This window comes from Mangifera indica, chromosome 9 (genome assembly GCF_011075055.1).
Source record: "Mangifera indica cultivar Alphonso chromosome 9, CATAS_Mindica_2.1, whole genome shotgun sequence".
Classification (NCBI taxonomy): Eukaryota; Viridiplantae; Streptophyta; class Magnoliopsida; order Sapindales; family Anacardiaceae; genus Mangifera; species Mangifera indica.
In genome coordinates this window covers 13,644,934-13,669,450 of record NC_058145.1, presented here as the reverse complement: position 1 = coordinate 13,669,450, position 24,517 = coordinate 13,644,934, and the positions used below count along the sequence as shown (strand labels likewise).

Sequence of the window (24,517 nt, the reverse complement as noted above, 5' to 3'; positions counted from 1 at the left end):
TTAAGGGGTAATTTATTTCAACTACCATCAATGCTTTATAATTTAAGACTCATGTACATCTCTATAGGACCACTTCATTTTTTGAGCATCCAATACTTACTTTTCTAACATTTTGGGTTAAATTATAAAAAAATGCTTAAATAAAATTATATATACATATTTTTAGTATATTATTTATATATACGGACAACATATCATTATATGACTAAATAAATTCAAATTAAAAATAAAATAACACTTAATCACGTAATAATACATTATTTATGTATCTAAATTATGTACAAAAAAATATATATTCATAGTATTACTCAAAATATTTTCAATATATAATATAATTAATGCACAGACGACAAAGAAATATTTGAGAATAGACTTTGGTGCTTTAATCAACATTTTGATTTAAGTCAACTATTTAGAAATCAATTAATTTAGGGAAAATCAGTTAATTCTGAAATTGATGTAATGTTGTAAAATTGTGATATATAAACATTGATTTAAAAAAATAAGTGGGGGAAAATAAAGTATAATTTAGGGCATGAAGATCTTATCATTAAATTAATCCTTGGCCCTCCACTGGCCTAACCTTTTGTTTTTAATGTTACATTATTTGAAGCCTAATTATTTATTTATGCTGCCATAAGATTAAAAAAATCTTAATGTCACTTCATCTGATTTGATCGGAGGTTTAATTATGGTAATACAAAATAGAGAGATTGGGTAATTTGAATAATTGATAGAGAGAGATTTTAGATACGAGAATAAAAATTTAAATCCTCTTTAGAATTAATAATTAGACTAGAGTTTTACCTGTTTGGTATAACTAATTCAATTATAAGAAAGTCTTTTAACTCGAATAAGATTTTCTTATTAACAAAAATAAGAAAGAGACTGATGATGCATGAGGGACTGCTCAAGAAACCAACCAATTACATGAAAGTTTGTCTCATCCTTGGTTCAAACAGGTCATTCTTGTTCAAAAGCCTGAACTTTGATAGACACAATGAAAGAATTAGGATAATTAACAATGATTTGTTTGATTTGATTAAAGTTTTTGCATTCCATAATACTCAAAGTTAAAGTACTTGGAACCTTTTATGACAAAAGTGTAAATCAAACAGCTTGATGGACTTTATGTTGAATAGGATAGGAAGGAATGAATGAGCCAATTGAGTGGAATAGCTTGCAGAACACCACTGACAAGGAAGGAAACTGTTGCCATTGAAATTTCTGATAAATGCAAGATTTGAATTAAACCAAGGGAAAACAAGGCAATAAAGATGTATAAAATTTAAGTAATTCGACAATATAACTATACATAAAAAAATCTTCTTCCACCCGTTTTGCTTTTCACCTTTGTTTGGTTTCCATGGAATGACCTCATTCTCTTCCCATTTTGCTTCTTGCAAATCGACATGCTTGAAACAATAATTGAAATGACTCGTTTCTCCTTAGAACGATTAAGGTGTTTCTAATATGAGTAACAACAAATTTGGTAAAACAATTGTTCTTCTCTTCTACGACACCTCAAAATTCTCGTTTCTAACTTAAATTATCTCATTCCAAAATTTTATCATTTAGAACACCTATTTTCTTGTGATAGAACACCCATCTCATCAATTTGGAAACCAGAAATGTGGTAAATTATTTGAATATGAGTCACATTTTTCAACAAAAAAACTTTAGGGTGTGTTTAGTTTCAGGTACTCTTTGATTGTCCTATTAATTTTTTACTTTTATTATTAATATTATCTTGTTTGTCTCATAAGGTGATAAAATTTTGAAAATATTTTATTACCAAAATAACATAATATATAGTATAAAAAGCCAATTTTGTTATGATTTTACCTTTACTAATTAATTTTGTAAAGACATAAATATCTTCACATTCAATTAAAATAACAATTAACCTTAATTCTCAATTATGAGTATTTTACACTTACTCAAATAATTATTGAAATAAAAATACTCCTATTCTAAATGAAAATTATTCTTTTACCACTTACACCACTTATACAACCACCAACCACCGTTTGTCTAAACCATTACTATCTTTTATATTACTGTCAACTGATTTTTTTTTTTTATAGTTTATCTTGTTAGATATATTATTTTTAATAATTTTGTGATACTATGTTTATTTATTATGTCAAACTAAACTGAGAAAAAGATTATAAAAGTTTTAGGTACTGAACTTGTTTCATATAAACCTCGGAATAGTTAACTCGAACAAATGGTGATATATCTTGCCACCACCTATGCAAGCCACCCTTACCATTTCCCCTCTTTTTTGATGTTGTGTAGTCTTGACCTATCAAGACACCTTTGCTTTTGGGTTAAAATATTTAAGTGAAATAATATTTTATTATTATTAATCAAACAAGAAAATTTATATCAAATAAATTAAATACACCACTAATTTATGCCTAAATTAACCATGCAACTAAGTGTGAAAATAGCATAGCTTTTGTAGGGAGAGTGACAAAGAAGCGAAAGTTTGGAGGAAGAGTGAGGAAGGAGCGTGGGGTCAAGTCTCCACTTCAACGACACCGACCCTCGAAACAATGCCACGTCAACTTTCTATTGATTTACGCAACAAAACAATCGTTTATATTTTTTCTCTGTCTGGGCCCACACTGATTGGACCCAAATGGGGCCCAAAAGGGGGTTAAGGAAGCACTGCATTATTCCTTTCCTAAGACAAAAGCAATGGCTCTCGCCTAAAGCTCATCCATACCATACGCGAACCCTCCACTCCACCCATAAACCCCCCATTCATTGTCCACCACGAAGCTTTTTACATTTTTGTTTTAATTTTAAAATTAAATAAAACAAAAAAGCGAAAAATTAGGTAAGAGGGGGACAAAGTGGAAGAATGTTAATCCCATCATTTAAAAGTTTACAAATGAAAAAAAAAAAAAACCCATTTGACTTTCCTATCCCTCATCATATTTCATTCATTGTACTACTTCTACATATGTATATATATTTATGTCGAAACATGTTATGTAAGACACATGTCATCCATAACTTTATCTTCTTTTAATCATTTATATAATATTTATTTCATTTTCTTCTTTTAACGCACATTAAAATATTACTTGGAGATTTTTTTGATAATTTTATGGGCATGTTTCATTTAGGTAATCTTTAAATGAAAGTTTAATACAAAGATAGATTATTTGAAAGATTAGTGAATATAAATTATTAAAAATTGAAATATATTAATAATTATTGTATTTGGTTTGATATAATAAAAAATATTAATATATTATTTTATTTAAATGTTTTGAAGTATAATTATTCTAAGATATTGTTCATATTATTTATTATATTAATTGAAATTAAAAATAATTTAATTTTAAAAAATTAATAAATAAGAATAAAATTATAACAAAATTAAAATTGTATTGATAATTTTTAAAAAAGAGATTGTAAGTGTGCAAAATAACCAAATCAAAACCATGGATACCCGGCTTTTGTTCCGATTTCTACTCACCGATCAATTTTGGGTAGGTTTTGATTCTAAATTTACGGAACCGGTCAATTCCATTTCATTCAAGAGAATCCAAAACTAATATGATATGACTAACAACAAATTGCTTTGTTATATTTAATTTGGAAGAGCATGAAAATGGTATTAGAGTATTCAAATTAAAAAAAAAAAAAATCAGACATCATTATGCATGCATGATGCCATTTCACCACGCAGTCTTCAAAATGCATATATAGAGATGGGTCTGCTTCGTTTAAAGCTTATAACCACCACAGAGATGATGATTAAAGAGAGGAAGGGCTAAGAATAATGTTTGAACCTGCTGTGTTGAAAGGAAACAAGTCAAAACCTCAAAAAAAAAAAAAAAAAAAAAAGCAAGAGAAGTATTGTACTGTTATGTGAGAAGTGAATAACGAAGAGGATGAAATCTTATTTCTAGCAATTCTCCAGGAGAAATTTGGGGATTGGAATAGTAATTTATAATCTTTAATATGATTAAAAAAAGGCCAAACGACTAGTTCCCACCCAAGGTTTAGCGTTTTCTCAAATGTCCCCCCTTTAACTATAGAAACACCAAACACCTACCCATGACCGGTTAGATTTAACAAAACTCTAATGGTGATAAGGGTAAAATCGTTATTTCTCTAGAATATTAAAAATAAACTAAAATATAATATATTTTGGCCCCCTAAACTTTAAAAACTAAAATTTTCCCCCAGCTTAAGTTTTAAAAAATCACAGTTTCACCCTCCTGAAGCATTGTCGACGGTCTCTCCCTCCCGAAGCATCCTCACCTTTCGGAGATCTCTTTCCTCCCATTTGGACTTCCAATCGGAGTCGGAGAAGCTGTGGAAGACGAAGAACTTCTTTGGGGAAGATGAAGTTTTTCGTCTTCCCAGTTGTCGTCGTCGTCTAGGAAGACGTTGTCTTCCCAAACGAAGACAAGACGACGAGACTACTCGTCGTCCTTTGGGAAGACGAGTCGTCTTCATCTGGGAAGACGATTTCTCTTCCCATACAGCTTCTCTTTGCATCGGATGCGTTGAGGTTGAGTTGAGAGGGGTCGTCGGTGGAAGAGAAACCGTTGGGAGGGGAAGACGACTGGTGATGGCGCCGGAGAAAGCGACGGAGAAAGGTTTGGAAATAAACCCTAGGGGGGAAAATGCAATCTTTTCAAACTTAGCTTAAGGAAAAAATGTTAGTTTTTAAACTTTTAGGGGGGAAAATAAGATTAAATTTTTAGGCGTTGGGGTTCTGTTAAATCTAACCGATCATAGGTGGGTGTTTGGTGTTTCCATAGTTAAAGGGGGGACATTTGAGAAAACGCTAAACCTTGGGTGGGAAATAGTCGTTTGGCCTTAAAAAAATAATATGTGAATACCATCAAATACGTAGTATAAGAATTGGAACCGATTGAGTAAGTTTCGGATAGGAACTTGTTTTACAAGTTTCAGTTTCAATTATAGTTATGAAATATTAGGAATCGAATAATTTCAGTTCTTATTTTTTTAGCAAGATCCCTGAATCTACTTACCCTAACAGAAATGGTAATCCAATTACTTATTATATCATTATTAATAATAAAAAGTTATCGAAAATTTTTATTATTTAATAAATCAAACAAAATAATATAATAATAAAAGACCGATTATTATAATAATATTTTATTATTGAAAACTAAAATATATATTTATACAAAGGAGTTTTTAATATGTATCACCGTAAAAAAAAAAAAGACTTTAACAAGAAATTTTTTTTTCTACTATTGACTTCAATATTTTTAATGACAATAAATAACAAGATTTTTTTTGTCTTTAAAATTTTGGAAATAAATTTTTAATAATGATTTTTTATTATTATAATAATATATTTTTTTAATTTTAATAAAAATATAAATAATTAATTAAAAATATATTTATAATAATTGAATACTATCCTTTTGTCATTAATTTTTTTTTTTTTTGATAGTATGATGAATTTAAAGCGTATGAATGCGTAATGATGGAGCAAGGGAAAAATGGTGTACACATCAAGAATAGAATATCCTCAACTCAACATCTTCTTTCCTTTTCACGTCTAAATACGACACAGACACAGAGAGAGAAGATTATGTCTGACCTGATAATGCCGACAGCATGAAATGAAATATGCTTTTGAATATTATCATTGTTGTTCAAAGTCAATTTCCATGGCTTTCCCTCCTCTTTTCTTTTCTGTAATATTATTTTTTCCACATGCTTACAAAACTTAGATACACGCATGCTCAACGCAACCCAAAGTCAATACATATTTATAAAGATTGAATTGAAATATTGGATTAATATCCAATCATCTACATACCCACTTTCACTTCAACACATACCATTTCTAAATATTTACCCCTTTTTTTTCTATTTTGTGTGTGTCAGTTTTTTGTTTTTTTACCTTTTCTACTTCATTACGTCTCTTTCAAGTATGAAAACTTTGTCTCTGATATGACATAACATGCCCTGCTTCCCTTCAAACCTTCTGTATCTTCATCAGGGGTTTATTTTTTCAAGGAGATTGCATGATTCGGTTGTTTAATACAAATTTTAGAGATTGACTTCTGTTTCCTTTTTTTTTTCTCTTTAGAAATAAGTTTTACCCTTGGGCAGGTAAAAAAGGGTATTAGTTTGAGATTTCTGAAAAAGAGATTTTAGATATGAGACTCGAGGAACTGATATTAATATTAAATTTTGATTTATTAAATTTATCTTTGATTTATTTGATGTGATTAATAGTTGATACAACTCTAAAAGGATTTCAAAAGGGTATCTCGTTAAAAAAAATAATAATAATAATAACTGTGTTTTTATACATATACATCTACTGTAAAAAAATTTTTCTAAAAGCTTTTAGTTAGCTTTCCAGATGTTGAATACTATTGAATCATCTTTGGTTCCTCTGTTCTCTTATCTTTTAATTCTCTTTTTTTTTTTTTTTTGGAGAAACAAAAAGGGTTTGAGCATTTCATGAGGAAATAAGAAGTTTGATTACTGTTTAATCTCATGCAAAAACCCTAAACTTTATGGGAGAAAATGTGCCTTCCACTCTTGGATCTTCATAGAAAACTACATTAGGGTTTCATTTTCTTGAAGATGCTAAGGCAATAATTCTTCACTATATGAAATGGCACACCTCTTTGACTCTTCCTTTTTCTCTTTCAGTAATGTTCAAGTTTTTACCATGTAAAAACTCAATAGTTCAATTTCTTTCCCATTAAGATAGTTTAAATTATTAATTCTACTTAATTAAATATTAAACATTCTTTATTAAATTTGATATATTTAAGGAAAGATTTATATATTTTAAAGAAGGTTTTTAATGAAATAAATTATATAATCTTAGATGGTAAGTGAAGAGTTAGAAAATCCGTTTGTGTTTAATATGAAAATAATAAAATTTGTAAGACCGTAATGGTGCACAAAATTGATAAAATATTATAAGAGAAGATTTAGGTTCGAACCTCTTTTATGATTATAAAATTTTAACTTATTTGATATATTAAATTATATCTCATATTTATTCATCCAATCAATATAAACAGACTTGTCGGTTGAAAAAAAATCATAAATAAAAAAAATATATATATATATAAAATATATATATATATATATATATATATATATATATATATATATTAAGTTGATTTTGTAATTAAAGATATGAGTCAATACAATGATTGTATCAAAAAGATTAAATTCAACCTTATTGTTGCTTGTAATATAATACAAAAGAAACATCATACACTAATAATAATAATAATAACTATTAAATCTCTCTGATGGTGGGTAGCACGTGATATTACTTTTCACGCATGCCAAAAGCAGGTGAAAATTGAAAAAAAAAATCCCCTTAAAATTAAAGAAATCGTTAATTTTAATTTGTTATTTATTTATTTAGATAGAAAAATGGAATTAATTGTAATTGATCCACTGGAATAATCCCGAGACTGCCACACTTTTATAGAGTTAGATCTAAACAGAATGAATTTGAATTCTAAAGTTAGCTTGGTTTGATTTCGAGTTAAGAGATTTAATTCATTTTAAAATCGAATCGAGTTTAAATTGAATAGATAAATCAATATGATTCAAATTTGGCTCATAGTATGATTTAAATTATATTAAATAATTGTTAAATGATATCGTTTTTTCAATGGACTATAAATTCAAATCATAAATTTGAATAATATATTTAAGCTATAAATTTAAGTCATAAATTCTATCCAAATTTAAACTAAGCTATTTTTATTTAAATTAAATTTAAATCATCTTTAATATTGATTTAATAAATTCAAATTAAATTATTTTTTATTTAAATATAAAAATTAAAAGATATTTAAATTCAATTTAACCCGTTCTATTTATTAAAAAAAAAATGAGGTTTGATTGATTGATTTATTTAATAATAACACAAATTAAACTTACAAATTAGGAGAAAGAGCCACGTGTTTGCTTGAATTATAATTTCAATATGAGTAATATTATGTGTATCTATTTTAGGTATATAAATATATACACACTCATATATATCATTATATGATTGATTATTGTTTTATTCTTAATTCAAAATTATCTAATCATATGATGATATATATAAATATGTATATATTTATGTATTTAAAATAAATACACATAATTTTATTGTTTCAATATTATATAGCCTTTTCGTTTCGACAGGCAGAACAGAAGTAGTGTGTTAACGTGCAAACATTTATCTTTGTCTTGTCTTGAAACATGTTTTTTTGGACATGAAAAAAAAAAAAAATATTTACTTTGAAAAAAAAAAAAGAAAAAGCTACTGTCGTCTGTGTTGACTCATAAATGAAGATAACTATTTCAAGAAACAAGACAAAACCCAAGTTGAGTTGAATATCAAAATTAAAATGATTTTAGAAACTAATTAATTTCATTTCTAATTTTATGGGCATATATTTGGTAACTAGTAACTAATTCGGGGCAAAGATGTCATTTCAAAGAAAGAGTAGGGATAAGATGGTAAAGTAATGGAAAATAAAAGGAAACTTACACTGTTTAAGTTTGTCGGTATGTGTGCAAATGAACTTCAACTTCAACTTCTTCTCTCTCTTTTGTTCATCACTGTTTGAAAGTTGAATCCTCAATCCTCAAATCTCACTCTCGCTTTTTCACTTGCTTTTTTCTTCTTCTTCTTCTTCTTCTTCAGAGTCATGCTTCGGGTTTCTTCATTTTCATTATTTCTCTGATGCCACATCTGGGTGGCTCTCTTTTTTCCAGAGAGAGCATGTCGTTTTTTCTCCGGCTGTAATTTGGCTTTTCTTTGGCCTTTTTTCGAGCTCGTTTGAGAAGAACTAGAAACTGAAACAGAACAAGTTTTTCTGTGGTTTCGAGCCGTGACTGTGAGTGTTTGTGTTTGTGAGTTGTTGTTAAGCCCGAAAGCCAGGATTTTCGAAGTAAGGTTTGGATTTTTTTGGGGTGTTTTTGTTTTTTATTGAGAAAATTTAAGAAATAAAATTGGGAGAGAAAGATAAAGCGAGTTGTTTACAGCTTGTTGATCAACCAATAACTGCAAGGGTTTTACGAAAAACTATACATTTGGCTGTTTTTCGCCTTAGACGCGTCAGCTTTTATCACTGTCTTCTCTCTCTTTTGCAAACTCATCAGAAGCGACGGACTTTACTAAGAAACAAGAATCTTTAACGCTTTAAAACCCAAACCAAACTCCTTGGATTTACAAGAAATGGCTATGGTGATGGCGCAACAACAAAGAGAGAGTAGTAGTGGGAGTATCGATAAGCATCAACTGGATAGTGGAAAGTATGTTCGCTACACGGCTGAGCAGGTGGAGGCGCTTGAGAGAGTCTATGCTGAGTGCCCCAAACCCAGTTCTTTGCGCAGGCAGCAGTTGATCCGTGAGTGTCCCATCCTCTCCAACATTGAGCCCAAACAGATCAAAGTTTGGTTTCAAAATCGAAGGTAAAATAACTCACTTGGATTATTCATCTTCTTCAAGATTCCATTTTTGTTAATTTTTTGCATTTGATTTGTTTTGTCGGTTTGAGTGTTTGTTTTGAGAGTGGTTTTTGCTGGTGTAGGTGTCGAGAGAAGCAGAGAAAAGAGGCTTCAAGACTCTCAACTGTGAACCGGAAATTGACGGCTATGAATAAGCTGTTGATGGAGGAGAATGATCGTCTGCAGAAACAGGTGTCGCAGCTCGTGTGTGAAAATGGCTATATGCGCCAACAGCTGCAAACGGTAAGTATATGTGGAATGTTTTCTTCATTTCAGATTTGTTATGGTTTTCCTATATTTCTTCAATGGTCAAATCTTTCACTTGCTGTTTTGGACACTGCGACTTTTAACATTTAAAGATTCGATTTGAAGTTTTCTACTTATAAAAACTTGTTTTGATTTATTCCTGGTTAAAAATAATTAAACGGTCTTCTCTTGTTCGTTTGTCAGTTTTTGACATGACTTCTGATTCTCAATGTATATTTCTGTAGGCAACAGCGGCAACTGATGGGAGCTGTGACTCTGCGGTGACCACTCCTCAGCATTCACTGAGAGATGCCAATAACCCTGCTGGGTAATCTTCATCTCCAATGTTATCAAGCCCCTCTCTCTCTCTCTATTTTTTTCTGACTCAACTAAACTCACAGTATGATTTGTTAATGCTTTTTGCAGACTTCTCTCAATAGCGGAGGAGACCTTGGCAGAGTTCCTTTCAAAGGCTACAGGAACTGCTGTCGATTGGGTCCAGATGCCTGGGATGAAGGTTCTTTGTCTTGACTTGTATGATTATTATTATTTTTTTCTGTTTTACTTCTGATTCCATTGTATTATTTATTTTCAGCCTGGTCCGGATTCGGTTGGGATCTTTGCCATTTCACAAAGTTGCAGTGGAGTGGCAGCTAGAGCCTGCGGTCTTGTCAGTTTAGAACCCACAAAGGTAGGAATACTGTCTCAATAAAATCATAAGATGTTTACTGTCATTTCTATCTACTCTGTTGATTGTCTCATCTGCTAAGATTGTAATGCATATGATTTACAAATATTATAACAGATTGCAGAGATCCTTAAAGATCGTCCATCTTGGTTCCGAGACTGTCGGAGCCTTGGAGTTTTCACAATGTTCCCAGCTGGGAATGCTGGAACAATTGAACTTGTATACACACAGGTTTGTGGAATTTTTCACTTCTTCTGCTGTTAGTTTTTTGTAGTTATTGTCTTTTTGAAAGGAATAAATAAACTCAAAGCTGCTTCAGGTATATGCCCCAACCACTCTGGCTCCTGCACGGGATTTCTGGACTCTGAGATACACTGCAAGTTTAGACAATGGAAGTCTTGTGGTAAGCATCTATGTGCAATGAAATCTTTTACTATGGTCTGTGTATTACCAAAATATTAGACAATTTTGATAAACAATATTAGTGAACATGTAAGAGATTTAGAAGTTAATACTGATTCAACCACTTACTGTTGCAATTGCAAACTATATGCATGGTTTCTTTGAACCATCTTTCAGTGTGTTTTCTTCCTAGTCAATCACAGTTGCACCTTTTAGCTCTTCTGTCCTCTTGCCAATTGATATCTCAGACTGCCTGGTTAACAGTTCAAACTTTAGGTGTTCATTTTTGCCTTGGAGTTGTTTGTATTTATGATTCTAAGTTGTAAAGGCCTAGTGAGAAGTGCTAATTTTATCTTTCTCTTGTCAATATTATAAGGTCTGTGAGAGGTCTCTTTCTGGTTCTGGTGCTGGACCAAATCCAGCAGCTGTTACTCAATTTGTTAGAGCTGAAATGCTTCCTAGTGGTTATCTGATTCGTCCTTGTGAGGGTGGAGGGTCAATCATCCATATCGTTGACCACCTGAATCTTGAGGTTTGTCTTTGACAAGTTTTCTTTTTTAAAATGTTATTTTTTGGAAGATATTAATATATGTAACATTTACTATCAGGCATGGAGTGTGCCAGAGGTGTTGCGACCACTTTATGAATCGTCAAAAGTAGTGGCCCAGAGAATGACCATCGCAGTGAGTTGATTCTCTAATTAATTTTAGAAATTAAAATGACATCTTAATATAATTTCTTGATGTGAGAGAACATGAGTTAATGGACCACCATCTTTTAAGAAAATTACCTTATGTTAGCTATTTCCTTGTATCAGTTTTGAGTTGTATTTGGTGTGTAGAGTAAATTCATTGCCCTACGAATTAGAAATGGAAAAAGTGTAAGATACTGACTAATTGGTTTCTTTGTAGGCTCTGCGGTATATCAGGCAAATAGCTCAAGAGACTAGTGGTGACGTAGTTTATGGGTTGGGCAGGCAGCCTGCTGTTCTCAGAACTTTCAGCCAAAGATTAAGCAGGTAGCTATATACTTGTTGTGGTTTGTTATGTTTGTATTCATACAAGCACATCCATATGTGTACTTAATTTGCACCTATTTGTGTGAAATCAAATTTTCAATATTTTTACTGTAATATTTGTGCTTTTTCTTCTTTGTAGAGGTTTCAATGATGCTATCAATGGATTTAATGATGATGGCTGGTCATTGATTAACTGTGATGGTGCCGAAGATGTCATAATTGCAGTAAATTCAACAAAGGGTCTAAGCGCCACTTCAAACAATGCTAATTCCCTTTCATTTCTCGGTGGTATTCTCTGTGCAAAGGCTTCCATGTTGCTCCAAGTAAATTTCTTAACTTTATTTTCAAATGCAGTGTGATTGTTTTTCTGGATGACAATCACTTTTCTATTTGGGCTTTTAGATGTTTTTGTTAGTGGCTTTTATCACATTTGTAGGAAGTCATGCAATGGAAAAGTTATGTAGTTGAAAGATATAAACTTTATTATATATGTTGAACTTGCTCCTTGACATGGTTCATTTTAGATCTTGAGCTCTGAATCTATTGTTGACTTAGAAACTGGCATGAGTTTCAATGATTTATTTTACCTTCTTGCTGGTGGTGAAATATTTGGTGAACTGTTTATTGTGAACTTAAGAGGTGTACTATTTTTTGTCCAAGATAATGGCAATTTCCACCATCTCACTTGCTTAAAGCTGAAGCTTTATATATTTCCTTCCTCCTTGCAGAATGTTCCTCCAGCAGTGCTTGTACGTTTCTTGCGGGAGCATCGTTCAGAGTGGGCTGATTTTAATGTTGATGCCTATTCTGCTGCATCAATAAAAGCTGGTTCCTTTGCTTATCCAGGAATGAGGCCTACACGATTTACTGGAAGCCAAATCATCATGCCATTTGGGCACACAATTGAACACGAAGAGGTACATACAGTCTTCGCTCTCATCAGAACTCCTGTAATGCAGGGAATGTGACACTTAGTCTGCAGATTACATCAAGTATTTTTTCATGCTGATTTATTCTTAGATTCGAATTTCCCAGTTGATTGAAGTGATTCGACTTGAAGGACATTCTCTTGCTCAAGAAGATGCTTTTGTGTCAAGGGATATTCATCTACTGCAGGTGCTTCTTCATGTTTTAATCTTGTTGCTATATGATTTATGGCATTATTTAGTTCTGTACTATCTAATTTCGAAGGTTGGTTAAGTTATTGTGCTACATTCTATTGTAATTATTTGTTTTTTTGGCAGATATGTAGTGGAGTTGATGAAAATGCTGTGGGAGCATGTTCTGAACTGGTCTTTGCTCCCATCGATGAGATGTTTCCGGATGATGGTCCATTGCTACCCTCTGGTTTCCGTATTATCCCATTGGATTCAAAAACGGTTGGCTCTGCACTTCATCTAGAAATTCTATAATCTTTTCATGTAACTGATGATTATATAAGCTTGACATGTTTGTAAAGATGCAGAAATACTGGCTCTAATTTACATTTTGCTACTGCTTTCTTTGACGAATGTTTGTAACTCATCTTAGAACTGCTAGTGAATTTACATCAGAAATAGGAGTTGCTACATGAAGATTTTCACTTATGAGAATGGATAAGTCACCAAATCTGAGATTAATGATAGGAATAGTAACACATCAAATTTGTGATGATGAGATTTTACCTCTTACTTGGTTTCTTAATATTATTTGTTGTATTTTTCTACAACATTCTGATGATGCTGTTATACAGCCTGACACCCAAGGTACATTGACTACTCATCGGACACTAGATCTTACTTCGAGTCTTGAAGTTGGCCCCGGCACAAACCACGCTGCAGGAGATTCTTCATCATGCCAGAATACCCGATCGGTATTGACTATTGCCTTCCAGTTCCCTTTTGAGAGCAATCTACAGGATAATGTTGCTAGTATGGCACGCCAGTATGTCCGTAGTGTGATTTCTTCTGTACAGAGGGTGGCCATGGCGATAACACCATCAGGATTGAGCCCAACTGTGGGACCAAAGCTCTCACCAGGCTCTCCAGAAGCACTTACATTAGCTAACTGGATCTGCCAAAGCTATAGGTAAGTTCTGCTTCAACTTTTTCCTTATAAACATTCAACAAATTTGCGTAGAGGGCAAACAAAGCAAAGATGAAAAGATGCAATCGTTATCTTTATATAGAATCCCGGCCATATCATACATCTTTTAAGTGAAACATGTTCTTATCATATTATTTGTCTTGTTTTTGCATAAATTGCTAAAATTTCTTTCCATTTTCTTCTGCAGTTTCCATTTGGGGGCAGAGTTGTTCAGATCTGATTCTGTTGTTGGCGACTCACTGTTGAAGCAGCTTTGGCATCATCAGGATGCCATATTGTGTTGTTCATTGAAGGTATATTTCTAAATCTACATCCTGTCCATTTGTGGTATAAAAAAATTGCTTTTTAGATTCCAATCAAATTGTTTTGTCTGGAATAAATCTGAGATATTTCTTACGTATGTATCTTTTTCGCTGCTGCAGTCGCTCCCAGTTTTCATCTTTGCAAACCAGGCAGGCCTTGACATGCTGGAGACAACTCTAGTGGCTCTACAAGATATCTCACTGGATAAAATCTTCGATGAGTCTGGGCGAAAGTCATTATGTACCGAATTCACCAAGTTAATGCAGCAGGCAAGTTAACATGGAAAAACAATTTTCATTCCTTATATCATTAATCAAAGTGGGGTTGAGAGATGCAAATTCTGACTGAAAGTTGCATTTTTCCATCAGGGTTTCACTTATTTACCGGCTGGCATCTGCATGTCAACAATGGGGCGCCATGTTTCATACGAACAAGCAGTTGCTTGGAAAGTCCTTGTTGCAGAAGAAAACTCTGTTCACTGTCTTGCCTTCTCCTTTGTAAACTGGTCTTTTGTGTGAACAGTAAAATCTATTTATCCAAAGATTTCCCTCCAGTTAAATATGAAAAAAAAAAAGGAGTTTTTTAAAAAAAAAAAGTTTTGCACTGGATTAATTTAATTGAATTTTTTTGGTGCACCAAATTTTTTCCAGTGTTGCTTTCTCATCTCGGAACTTGAAACTGAAACTGATACTGAAAAGGTCACGGGCTTTATTTAAAAGCTTTAAATTCTTTGACAGATACCACGCTAATATTTAATATGGCATTTAAATTCAACAGTATGTGTTTGTGCATAGATTTTTTCACTGTACGAAGGTATGGAATTAATGGGGTTAACAGGGTGGAACTCTGTTAAATGTATTCAGAAATGTGACATTTTCCTTTTTGGCCAAAGGACTATTTCCAACAAAAACACATTGATAGTATTTCAAAAGTTCAAAAATTTATTTATTTTTAAATTTTCGTTAAAATTATTATTAAATATAAAAATAAAATCGTTATTTTAATAATATTATTAAAAAATATATTATTTTATTTTATTTTTTCTTTCGACTTTGAAAATTAACATTTTTTTTTTAGATTTTAACTTTAAAAAATGATTTTTTTTCACAAATTTTTAGGGATTTTACTCTATTTCTTGGGCCATTAGTAAGCGTAGTACAAATTTCAATATCCAAATTCTAGAAAAAAAAATGAATTTTTTAAAATTTTATCATAAGAAAAATTATTAATTTTTTTAATTAATAAAAAATAAGATATAATTTTAATTATTTTAATATAAATAATAAAATAATAATTTTATTTTTAACCCTGATAAAAAATTCTTTGATGCTAAACTTTATGTGAGTATTTGAATTTTTTAACTCTCATGACATGTGATTGTCTTGAAACTAAATCTTGGGTGTGAAACAGTCCTTTGGCCTTTCCTTTTCATCCATCCCTGCAGGGGACTATTCAAGACTTTTCTGCAAAATCGTATCCGGGCATTTATTAATGTCTTGGTAATATTTGGTGTTGAAAATCCTAGCACTTAATTGCTCTTAGAAAGTTGAAAGCTTTTGGGTCCATAGAGTTGCAGTGCTTTAATTGAATGTGAGATTTGAAAGTAATGCGGTAAAATATTAATGGCTTTTTGGTGGACATGATTATGACTATAATTATTATAATGTCTAAAGCTGATTGATTGGATTGGCGTTGCCTTCTTTTGGAGCTATTCTTCTGCACGTATGGCCATGTTTAAATCCAGATCTTTAATTACTGTTTACTGTAGGCTTCCTGTTTGAAGTACCAAATAGCATTACGAAGTAAGTAGTTTGAGTATTAAAAAAATATTTTATTTATAAAAAAATATAAATTCAAATCTTTTGATGATATTATTCAATTTGATTAATTTGATCTTAAAAAAATAATTAAAATCAGATAAAATTACTTATTATATATAAAAAAAAAAAATTTTATTTGTTTAATGTAGTTGATTTATCTTTGAAATGTTGGTCATTACGTAATAGGGCTACTTACCTGCTTCACAATCTTTTCATATTAACTATCCGTCGTTTTTCCTTTTCTAAAATAATTCATATTAAAGAATTCATAATACATTAAACTTTATAAACTATACACACACAATTGAAGGAATCTGTCTTCACAATATATTAAATTTTCATACAATCTGTTCATGGTTCTAGATCAAAAAAGATTTCATATCCAAGAGAGAGAGCGGCATTAACACAATTGAAGAAGGTTTGTTTATGGTTACACTAAAAAATTCGACCGATTGGATTCCGCCTTACCAAATGGATAGTTAACCATCTATAACCGAATATGTATGTTGCAGCCTGATTTTGCAACCTATACACACTGCAACTCAACCAAGTGACATTCTTGGGCATCTTAAAACACGAAAGGCAAGGGAAAGATCATAGATTCACACAGACATCAATATATAAGCTTCAGCTATTAGTCCAAAATGGCTACAGTATTCTTTCTCTTTCTGGGTTTTTACATGGTATCTTCTCAACGGGATGCCAATGACCAGAAATTTAAGAGAAAAGAGGGTAATGCAGAAAACCAGCTTATGAAGGCCACGGCAGTAGCAGTTTCAAACTGCACACAGTGATTCTGCTTACAGTTTTGAAGATCATTGTCAATAAGAACTGTGATACCAGCAGACGCGCATGCTGCAGCAAATGTAAGAGTAGACGTTATCTGCAAAAAATTGGAAGCAATCTGATTTAGACAAAAGCAGCATTTTTAATTTGATGAATAAACTAGCAAATAAGTAATCACAAATTTACAATGTGCAACAGTATAGCAACATGCCACAGACAAGAACTGTGGGAAAAATAAATTCCGAATATTGGCATGGCCTTTCAACCTTTTAAGTGCATGTTGATAATCTTCTCAAAATTAGTACGCACTATTGGCAACATTTTTAAATCAAAATTTGTTCAAGCTCCTTCGCCACAAAATAGTTGGTAATGAATGCCATGAATGGCTTCCACAATTGAACTTCAAAGGTTTTCTATTCAAAATGTAGTATCAAACCTTCTAACCAGCAATAAAATAAAATGGTTCCAAGAATTTGTGAAGTTCACATAGTCTATATATACATTTTGCTGAGAAAAATTACCAGAAAAGCATCTATAAAGTCAAAACTCAATTTAGAATTGGCTCCATCCATAATTGAGCTATCAGTGAATAGCTTAAGTTTTCCTATACTTCTGCGACAATCTGATGCTGCATGTGATAGGGCACCGATTGATTACTCAGTGCAGTGTCTATGACAACATACTATGATTGTAAAGCAACAATGGCCTGAGCTATTACAAGCTATTACAACCAACATTTTTTTAGATTAGAAAATAATTTGATGAAATTATAGCTGATGTGCACTTTCATCCAAACAGAAAAAATAAACTTTCAACAAATTCTTTAAAGAGCATCGTATGCAAAACCAAGCAGTTTAAAATATTCCCAGTTCTTAGGCATGCTGGAAAAAAAACTTGGCAGTAGGCTAAAGAATCATCTATATTAAAAAACATATTTTTCAGAAAACCAAATGTACAAGTAAAAAAATTCCCAGGACTTAACCAAACCAAAAAGACATCAAATCACGGGAGTTGTTGATATGTCCTGCAACAACTTAGTTATGTTACGGTTAAGTGCATTATCTTACCCCATCACCAACAGCAAACAAACTAAGAATTTGATTATTCTGCAAGGATCGCTTCACCAGAAGGGCATAAATGTCTACAATGGCCAGTGAAAGGCTCCACAAACTCTGCAAGCCAGCAGCTGCAACAAGGAAGCTGACATAGCGAATATAAAAAAAAATTTCATATAAATCCAAGCAGAAACATTCATGATAACATTATATACAGAGTCACAAACTAAAAATTCGTCACTTCCATTGGACAATCACATATGTATTAAACAATCAACTGCCTAATTATGAGCAAAAGATGTTGACTATGATATAGTTTCTCAACAGATGACATACATTAGATAGCTTGCCAGCATGAAAGTTTATCTGTTTCATTGTTTGGTTAGGCTTTGTACAAGTTTTCACAGTGCATGAGTTAATTAGGGCAGATTGAATGGGTGTGAACTACTTTGTTTGCTGCACCTGCAAATTCAGACAGCAGATTCCTCTAATCCTGAAATCTAAGGAGATGGGTAAAGGCCAATTCTTTATACTCCCCATTTCCAAACCCAGTCCCAACTCAAGTATGTACTTAACTTAGTATATCAAGAACTCAAGTCGTACAAATATATCCCAAATATAGACAACAAATTAAAAGCGTAGTTAAAGTATTTGAAAGTTGTCTAACTATCTTCAGAATCATAGAATACAATCATGTGTTAACTCCCATTTCTGGACAAGTTTAAAAGCAAGTTCAAATTTACCTGGTTCTGTTCTCATAATATCTTAAAGACTTGCAGGACAGAGAACCTGTGTTTTATATGATTTCTGCTATATAATTTATATATATACACACATATCAAATGAACTACAGAATGTTGGAAGGCCAGTCCTTAATTGCCACAACTTATAATTTCCCACAAACATGAATCCCAAATCTAAAAATATGATACATGGCCAAAATTCCACAGACAAAACCATAAAAGGCCAAACCAAAGCCCAATCAAGCACCATAATTTAGCTAAAGATCCTGAAGTACACAGCCAGCGCTGTCACTAATCTGCCAATGGTGCAGAACAAGAAGTTGGCATGTACATAGGTCTGGAAGTAAGTACAGACATTTGATGAGCAGGTCAACAATGAGAAATTGCACACCATCAGTAGTGGCTTTAGACAGCTCAGCCTTACACATCTTGATAGCATGTTAGACATTACTATATGAGGATGGCGTTCATCACCTCGCACTTCATAACTAAACATCATCAAGAGTATTTTTGCAGAGGTAACCAAACAAATGCTGGAAACACGAACTACAGAACTTACCCTAAATTCCAGACATTCATTCCCTAAACCAACAAACATTATAAGTGGACTTGATAAAAACTAAAGAAGCATATTACCAAAAAGCAGTTACGGAAGGGAAGTCATTAGTGGTCGCCATGACACAAAGCGCTGCAACCGCAAAGATCAATTGACAAATTCGCAAAGTAAGGCCGCCAGGTGTCCCAGGCATGCCCTGTATGTCCTTCATCCTCACCCTCGGAGCATTGCCGCCATCCGTGGTCGGAGGATCTTCCACAGGGTGAACCGACGCATGGCTCACGTTCATCTCTCTCTGTACCGCCACAAACTTCAATTCATAACGCCCCTCTTTGTCGCTCCCTAACGAATAATTTTCGAGTGAAATACTCAAATATCAAAGGGCGCTTTAACTGTAATTACATTAAAAAGAACAAATATCAGTCAATTAAACTCTCTCCAAAACAATCTTCAATTCTTTCAATTCGTCTCTCAATTACTATTACGATTACGCTAATCTCAAATTATAAAATAAAATAGATTACCGAAGCAAAGTCGAGAGAATTTTCAAAACCGAACCAAGATCTAACATATTGAACAAAAAATGCACCTAAATTTAATAATAATTAACCATCGTACCTTAATTATGAAGAAACTGCCAATCTAGTAAAGGCGAAGTCTAATCGCTGTTTAACTGTGATTGAATTTTTGCTTGATTATGGATTAATGGACTGTTTATGATAGGTCAAAACATGAATACAAGGTGAAGCAAAGAAAAAAAAGATAAGAAGAGAGTTGCTGAACGGTCAACTGGCGACACTTCGCGTTGAGTGCGTTTGGCACTTGCAAAGTAATTTATCTCAGGGTAATAGTTTAATTTTGTGTGGATAATTAAAAATTAAAAATAAATTAAAAAATAAATATTACTATTTATATATAAAATTATACCTATAATGTTGTTATTTATCTTAATAAAATTATTTATACACATTATTATTTATACGAAAAAGAAAGCCGCTATTTTTCACCCAAGATTTTCCTTTATAATCCTTTTCTTCCCTTTAATTTTAAAAGTATAGTACCGCATCCACCATTTTCTTTTATTAATAAAGTCTGTGAATTGACACGATAGAGTCATTTAAAGATGGCTAATTGTATGTTCCCTAAATTTTGTACAAAGGGTTTCACCAATTAATAATTATATGAATTGACACGATAGAGTCATTTAAAGATGGCTAATTGTATGTCCCCTAAATTTTGTACAAAGGTTTTCACCAATTAATAATTTTATAAAATAAAAAGAGAATGGCAATTTTTCATTTAAATTATGTTAAAACGGTAAATTTTTATTATCAGGAAAAATGATGAATTTTTATCTTTCATTCAATTTTTTCTATTAATTTTAACTAATAAAAAATATTTAAATAATCTTATTTATTTAATTTAAATACTAAATATACCATCATAAAAATAAAAATAAAAAATTTGTTGTTTATTTTTCTTTGTTTATAGCCCGTGTGAATGGAAAATGAGTAAAAGGTGGAGTTGGTTTATTTTTCAATAATACAAATATATTTTTAATAAAATATTGTTATATACACAATTTTTGTGCATCAATAATGACGTATTATCATATAATTAGATGGTTAAAAATTAAAGATAAAACAATAATCGATCACACATCATTGTTTGTACACAAAATTATATACGAAAGTTACGCATACAGTTTTATTGTTTTTAATAATGTGTGAGTTTGAGATGGTAGGGTGCGACTAGAATGTAAATGTTGATTTTTTTAATGTTAAAGGACTTAGTTTTACTCAAAGATTATTGTTTTTCTAAATTTTCATCCATTAACTTTGAAAATTTTAAATATTTATTTATCTATTAATTTTTGCACTCGACGTTGAGAGTAAAATCGTTATTTAATAAAAATATTTTAAAAAACTAAAAATGTATTACATCCCTCCAAAATTTAACAAATTTTCCCTACTTCTAGCTCCACCAACGGTTTGCAAAATCATTATTTTCCCCTAGGGTTTGATCTCCTCTCTTTGACGACAATCCCTTCTTTGATCGTTGACTTTTTCTCTTCTTCTTGACTTCTCTCTTCCTCCTGGTCTCTCTCAGTAGCCACCTTGTTGTCTTTGTCTCCAACAAAGATAGCCTAGACCTGGCCATGGGCCGATTTGGCCAGTGAATCAGACCGAAACCGGCCCAGATAAACTCGGAACCGGAACCGGCAGACCCGGAACCGGACTGAACCGAAACCGAAATCGTGGCTCTGCGGTTCGATTCCGGTTCACATAAATTGGAACCGCCGGTTCAAACTGGTTTATGAACCGGCGACTTACTGTGCTGAACCGAAAAAAATTTGAAATTTTTTTGATTTTTTTTTTAATTTTATTTAAAAAGGCAACGGTTCCCTGCGCAGGGAACCGTTGCCTTTTGAAGGAAAAATTGCAGGGGAGGGACCAATCCCCAGCAATTTTCAGAGAAAATGCAGGGGACTTGGTCCCCTGCAATTTCTCTGAATCTCAATTCACCCCCCTATCTTTAATTTTTTTCAAAAAAGTTTTTTCCTATATATACTCCTCCAAATTCCATTCTCTCAAATTTCAATCTTTCTACTCTCTCACTCAATCCTTCAAACTCTCATTCTTATTCTTTAAACTCTTAATACTCTCTCAATCTTTCAATTCAATCAAATTTTCTTAAATTTAATTAAATTCTTTCTTAATTTTTTATTAATTTCAATTTTAATTTTAATTTTTTTTATACAATTCATAATTAATTATAGAATTTATTTCTATAATTAATTTTATTTATTATTTTTTTATTATCTTTTATAATTAATCATATAATTTATTTATATAATTAATTGTATTTATTGTAATTAAGTCCAAGCCTTTATTTTAATTTTTAATTATTGTAATTAATAATTTAAAAATTAAATTAAGATCATATATTAGAATTGACTGTTTAATATCGGTTTCAAACCGAAATCGTCGGTTCTGAACCGGGGCCATGAACCGAAACCGACGGTTCCGAACCGTGGACGAACCGTCCTGTTACGGTTTCGGTTCAGGGTCCTTATATTTTCGAACCGTGAACCGACGGTTCATGAATCGTGGCCAGGTCTGAGATAGCCAAAGGAGAGCGACGACGAGGCCGGGTGGGAGAGATAAGCCATCAAGAGAGAGAAAGTTAACAACTAGAGAAAAGATTGTCATTGGAGAAAAGAGATTGAAACCCTGGGGAAAAATAGTGATTTTTTAAACTTTGAGAGAAAATTGTTATATTTTTAAGCTCAAGGGGAATGTGATAAATTTTAATTTTTAAAAATATTTTTAATAAATAATAAATTTATCTCTTATGTTAACCGTAAAAATTAACAAATATAAAAATGTATGAGATTTTAAAAGTTAATAAATGAAAATTAAGAAAAACACTAATCTTTGGGTGGGGATAAGTCTTTTGGCCTTTTTTTAATCTAATTTTCGGAAGATGGGCGACGAAGAAAATTAAATCAGTTTTGAGATGGTGGGTTATCAATAAGAAAGTAAGAAGTATTTTGGGATGATAGGGTGAGATTAAGAAGAAATAAATAAATATAAACGTGTTCTTAGTTAATAGAAAAAAATTCACCTGTCCTCTTTCTCTAGATTATTTTCTTTTCTCGAATGCCAAAGAAAATGGTCGAGGGACTATAGTCTTGAACTTGAGACCTAGTAATTTTAAACCATGATTTGACGAGTCCTTTTTGGTTTCTTGCAACTCTTCCAGCAGCTTTATGTGTTACACCATGGTCAAGTATTAGATCAACTGTTAAGGAATTCATGGCAGAAGTGGAGTGTGAGTGGTGACAGTTGATGGAGAAAGGGAGGGGAAGGGAAAAGAAAAGAAACCAGGTGTTTTGTAATTTTAGGAAAGAATAAGAACATATTAGTGATTAAGAATGAAGGGCATTTTTGCCTTTTTCTTTAATGAGGGTATTTTGTCATTTTCTTTGATTTTTCTAAAATGCAACAAAATTTATTACCCAAACCTAACATAAGATGGGGATTTATTGTTTTTTAATTTTAGAAGTAATAATTTATCGGCTTAATATAATTTAGATGAAAGATATTTGTATTTTTAAAAATAAAATTAAAAAATTTTATTAGAATCACATCGATATTAAATAATTTGACCTTAATTACATCATTTTGAGTATGATGTCACAAAGTCAACTTTACCTTTTTTTTTGGAGAAATTAAATGATTTTATAAAATAAAAAATATAATACAAAATACGAGGGACATACTTTACCACCACCATACAACTACTAAAATCGACCACAAAATAACCAAAAAAATCTTATCATCTGAGACGATGACAAAATGGAAAATAGGTAAGAAATTTATGTGGTGGACAAATGCAACCACTGTGTGTTAATCCTCTAATATAAATTCTACAAAATAACAAAAACACCCTTTGACTATCAAAATTTACATTCTTCATCTATTTCTTTTTGTGTTCTTTTTATTCACTAAAATAAATATTATTAGAATAGTAAAATTATGATAAAAAGATTAAGTGCATTTTGATTTGAAGACCTCTGTTAAATAGTTTTATTGAAAAATGATGATGAATCTTATCTATTAAAATTGTTTGGCGTTAATCTAATGTAATATATTAGTGCTTTCTAAGTGTAAATTTACAATATTGACCCATCAAAGTGTGTTATTCTTCCAAAAGGTAATGATGTATATGATCTTTAAATTTAAAATTTTTATAATGTTTTATACACCAATTGAAGCAATTTGATATTAACTTATGTAGTTATTAAGTTAAGGTTATCAGAATGGTAGTTATCAATTAAATAATAATACTCTTTTAAATTAATAATAATTATAAATACACATTAATTACCATGATAAAAGATCTAAACGGATTGAATCTAATATAGGATTTTTACCAAAAATATTTAGAAAAAAATATATACATATCTACCAACAAATGTAAATAAAATGACAACACCTTCAAAATCAAAAGAATCTGTTGTTGATGCTTTCATAAAAAATAAAGGCCAAAGGACTATGTCCCACCCAAGTTTTAATGTTAGTACAAATACACATCTAGTCCCACCCAAGTTTTATTGTTAATATTAATATAAATACATATTTATAGATTTGAAAAATCTAAAATCCTATCTATAAATCAACTTTTATTAAAAATTTTGATAAGAGACAAATGTTAAAACATTATTTTATTAATAATATTTAAAAAATATAAATTTTATTAAGTTTTGCCCTTTAGATTTTAAAAACTAATAACTTTTTCCTATTTA

At 31.3% G+C, this 24,517-nt stretch overlaps 2 protein-coding genes across 4 annotated transcripts; one reads left to right on the top strand and one right to left on the bottom strand.

Moving 5' to 3' along the window:
* Positions 1–8,593: 8,593 nt before the first annotated feature.
* Positions 8,594–14,801, top strand: LOC123224674 (homeobox-leucine zipper protein REVOLUTA-like). The gene is made up of 18 exons (XM_044648344.1): positions 8,594–9,468; positions 9,588–9,747; positions 9,996–10,078; positions 10,177–10,267; positions 10,346–10,441; positions 10,556–10,669; positions 10,758–10,841; positions 11,217–11,372; positions 11,449–11,523; positions 11,752–11,858; positions 11,998–12,181; positions 12,587–12,775; positions 12,894–12,974; positions 13,103–13,237; positions 13,591–13,925; positions 14,131–14,236; positions 14,366–14,515; positions 14,615–14,801. Exons 1-18 carry the CDS (start codon positions 9,233–9,235, stop codon positions 14,762–14,764), a joined length of 2,532 nt encoding a protein of 843 aa, XP_044504279.1. The 5' UTR covers positions 8,594–9,232; the 3' UTR covers positions 14,765–14,801.
* Positions 14,802–16,370: 1,569 nt separating this feature from the next.
* LOC123226421 (CASP-like protein 5A2) lies at positions 16,371–20,033 on the bottom strand. Of its 3 annotated transcripts, none has more exons than XM_044650937.1 (4): positions 19,825–20,027; positions 19,287–19,598; positions 17,920–18,052; positions 16,371–16,949 (listed from the first exon to the last, which is right to left on the bottom strand). In XM_044650937.1, the coding sequence occupies exons 2-4, from the start codon at positions 19,493–19,495 to the stop codon at positions 16,758–16,760; spliced, it is 534 nt and encodes a 177-aa protein (XP_044506872.1). In that variant the 5' UTR covers positions 19,496–19,598; positions 19,825–20,027; the 3' UTR covers positions 16,371–16,757. The 3 variants fall into 3 exon arrangements, with proteins under 3 accessions (XP_044506872.1, XP_044506873.1, XP_044506874.1); XM_044650938.1 differs by lacking the exon at positions 19,825–20,027 and adding an exon at positions 19,731–19,816; XM_044650939.1 differs by lacking the exons at positions 16,371–16,949; positions 17,920–18,052 and adding an exon at positions 18,763–19,138 and having other exon boundaries at positions 19,825–20,033.
* Between the last annotated feature and the right edge of the window lie 4,484 nt (positions 20,034–24,517).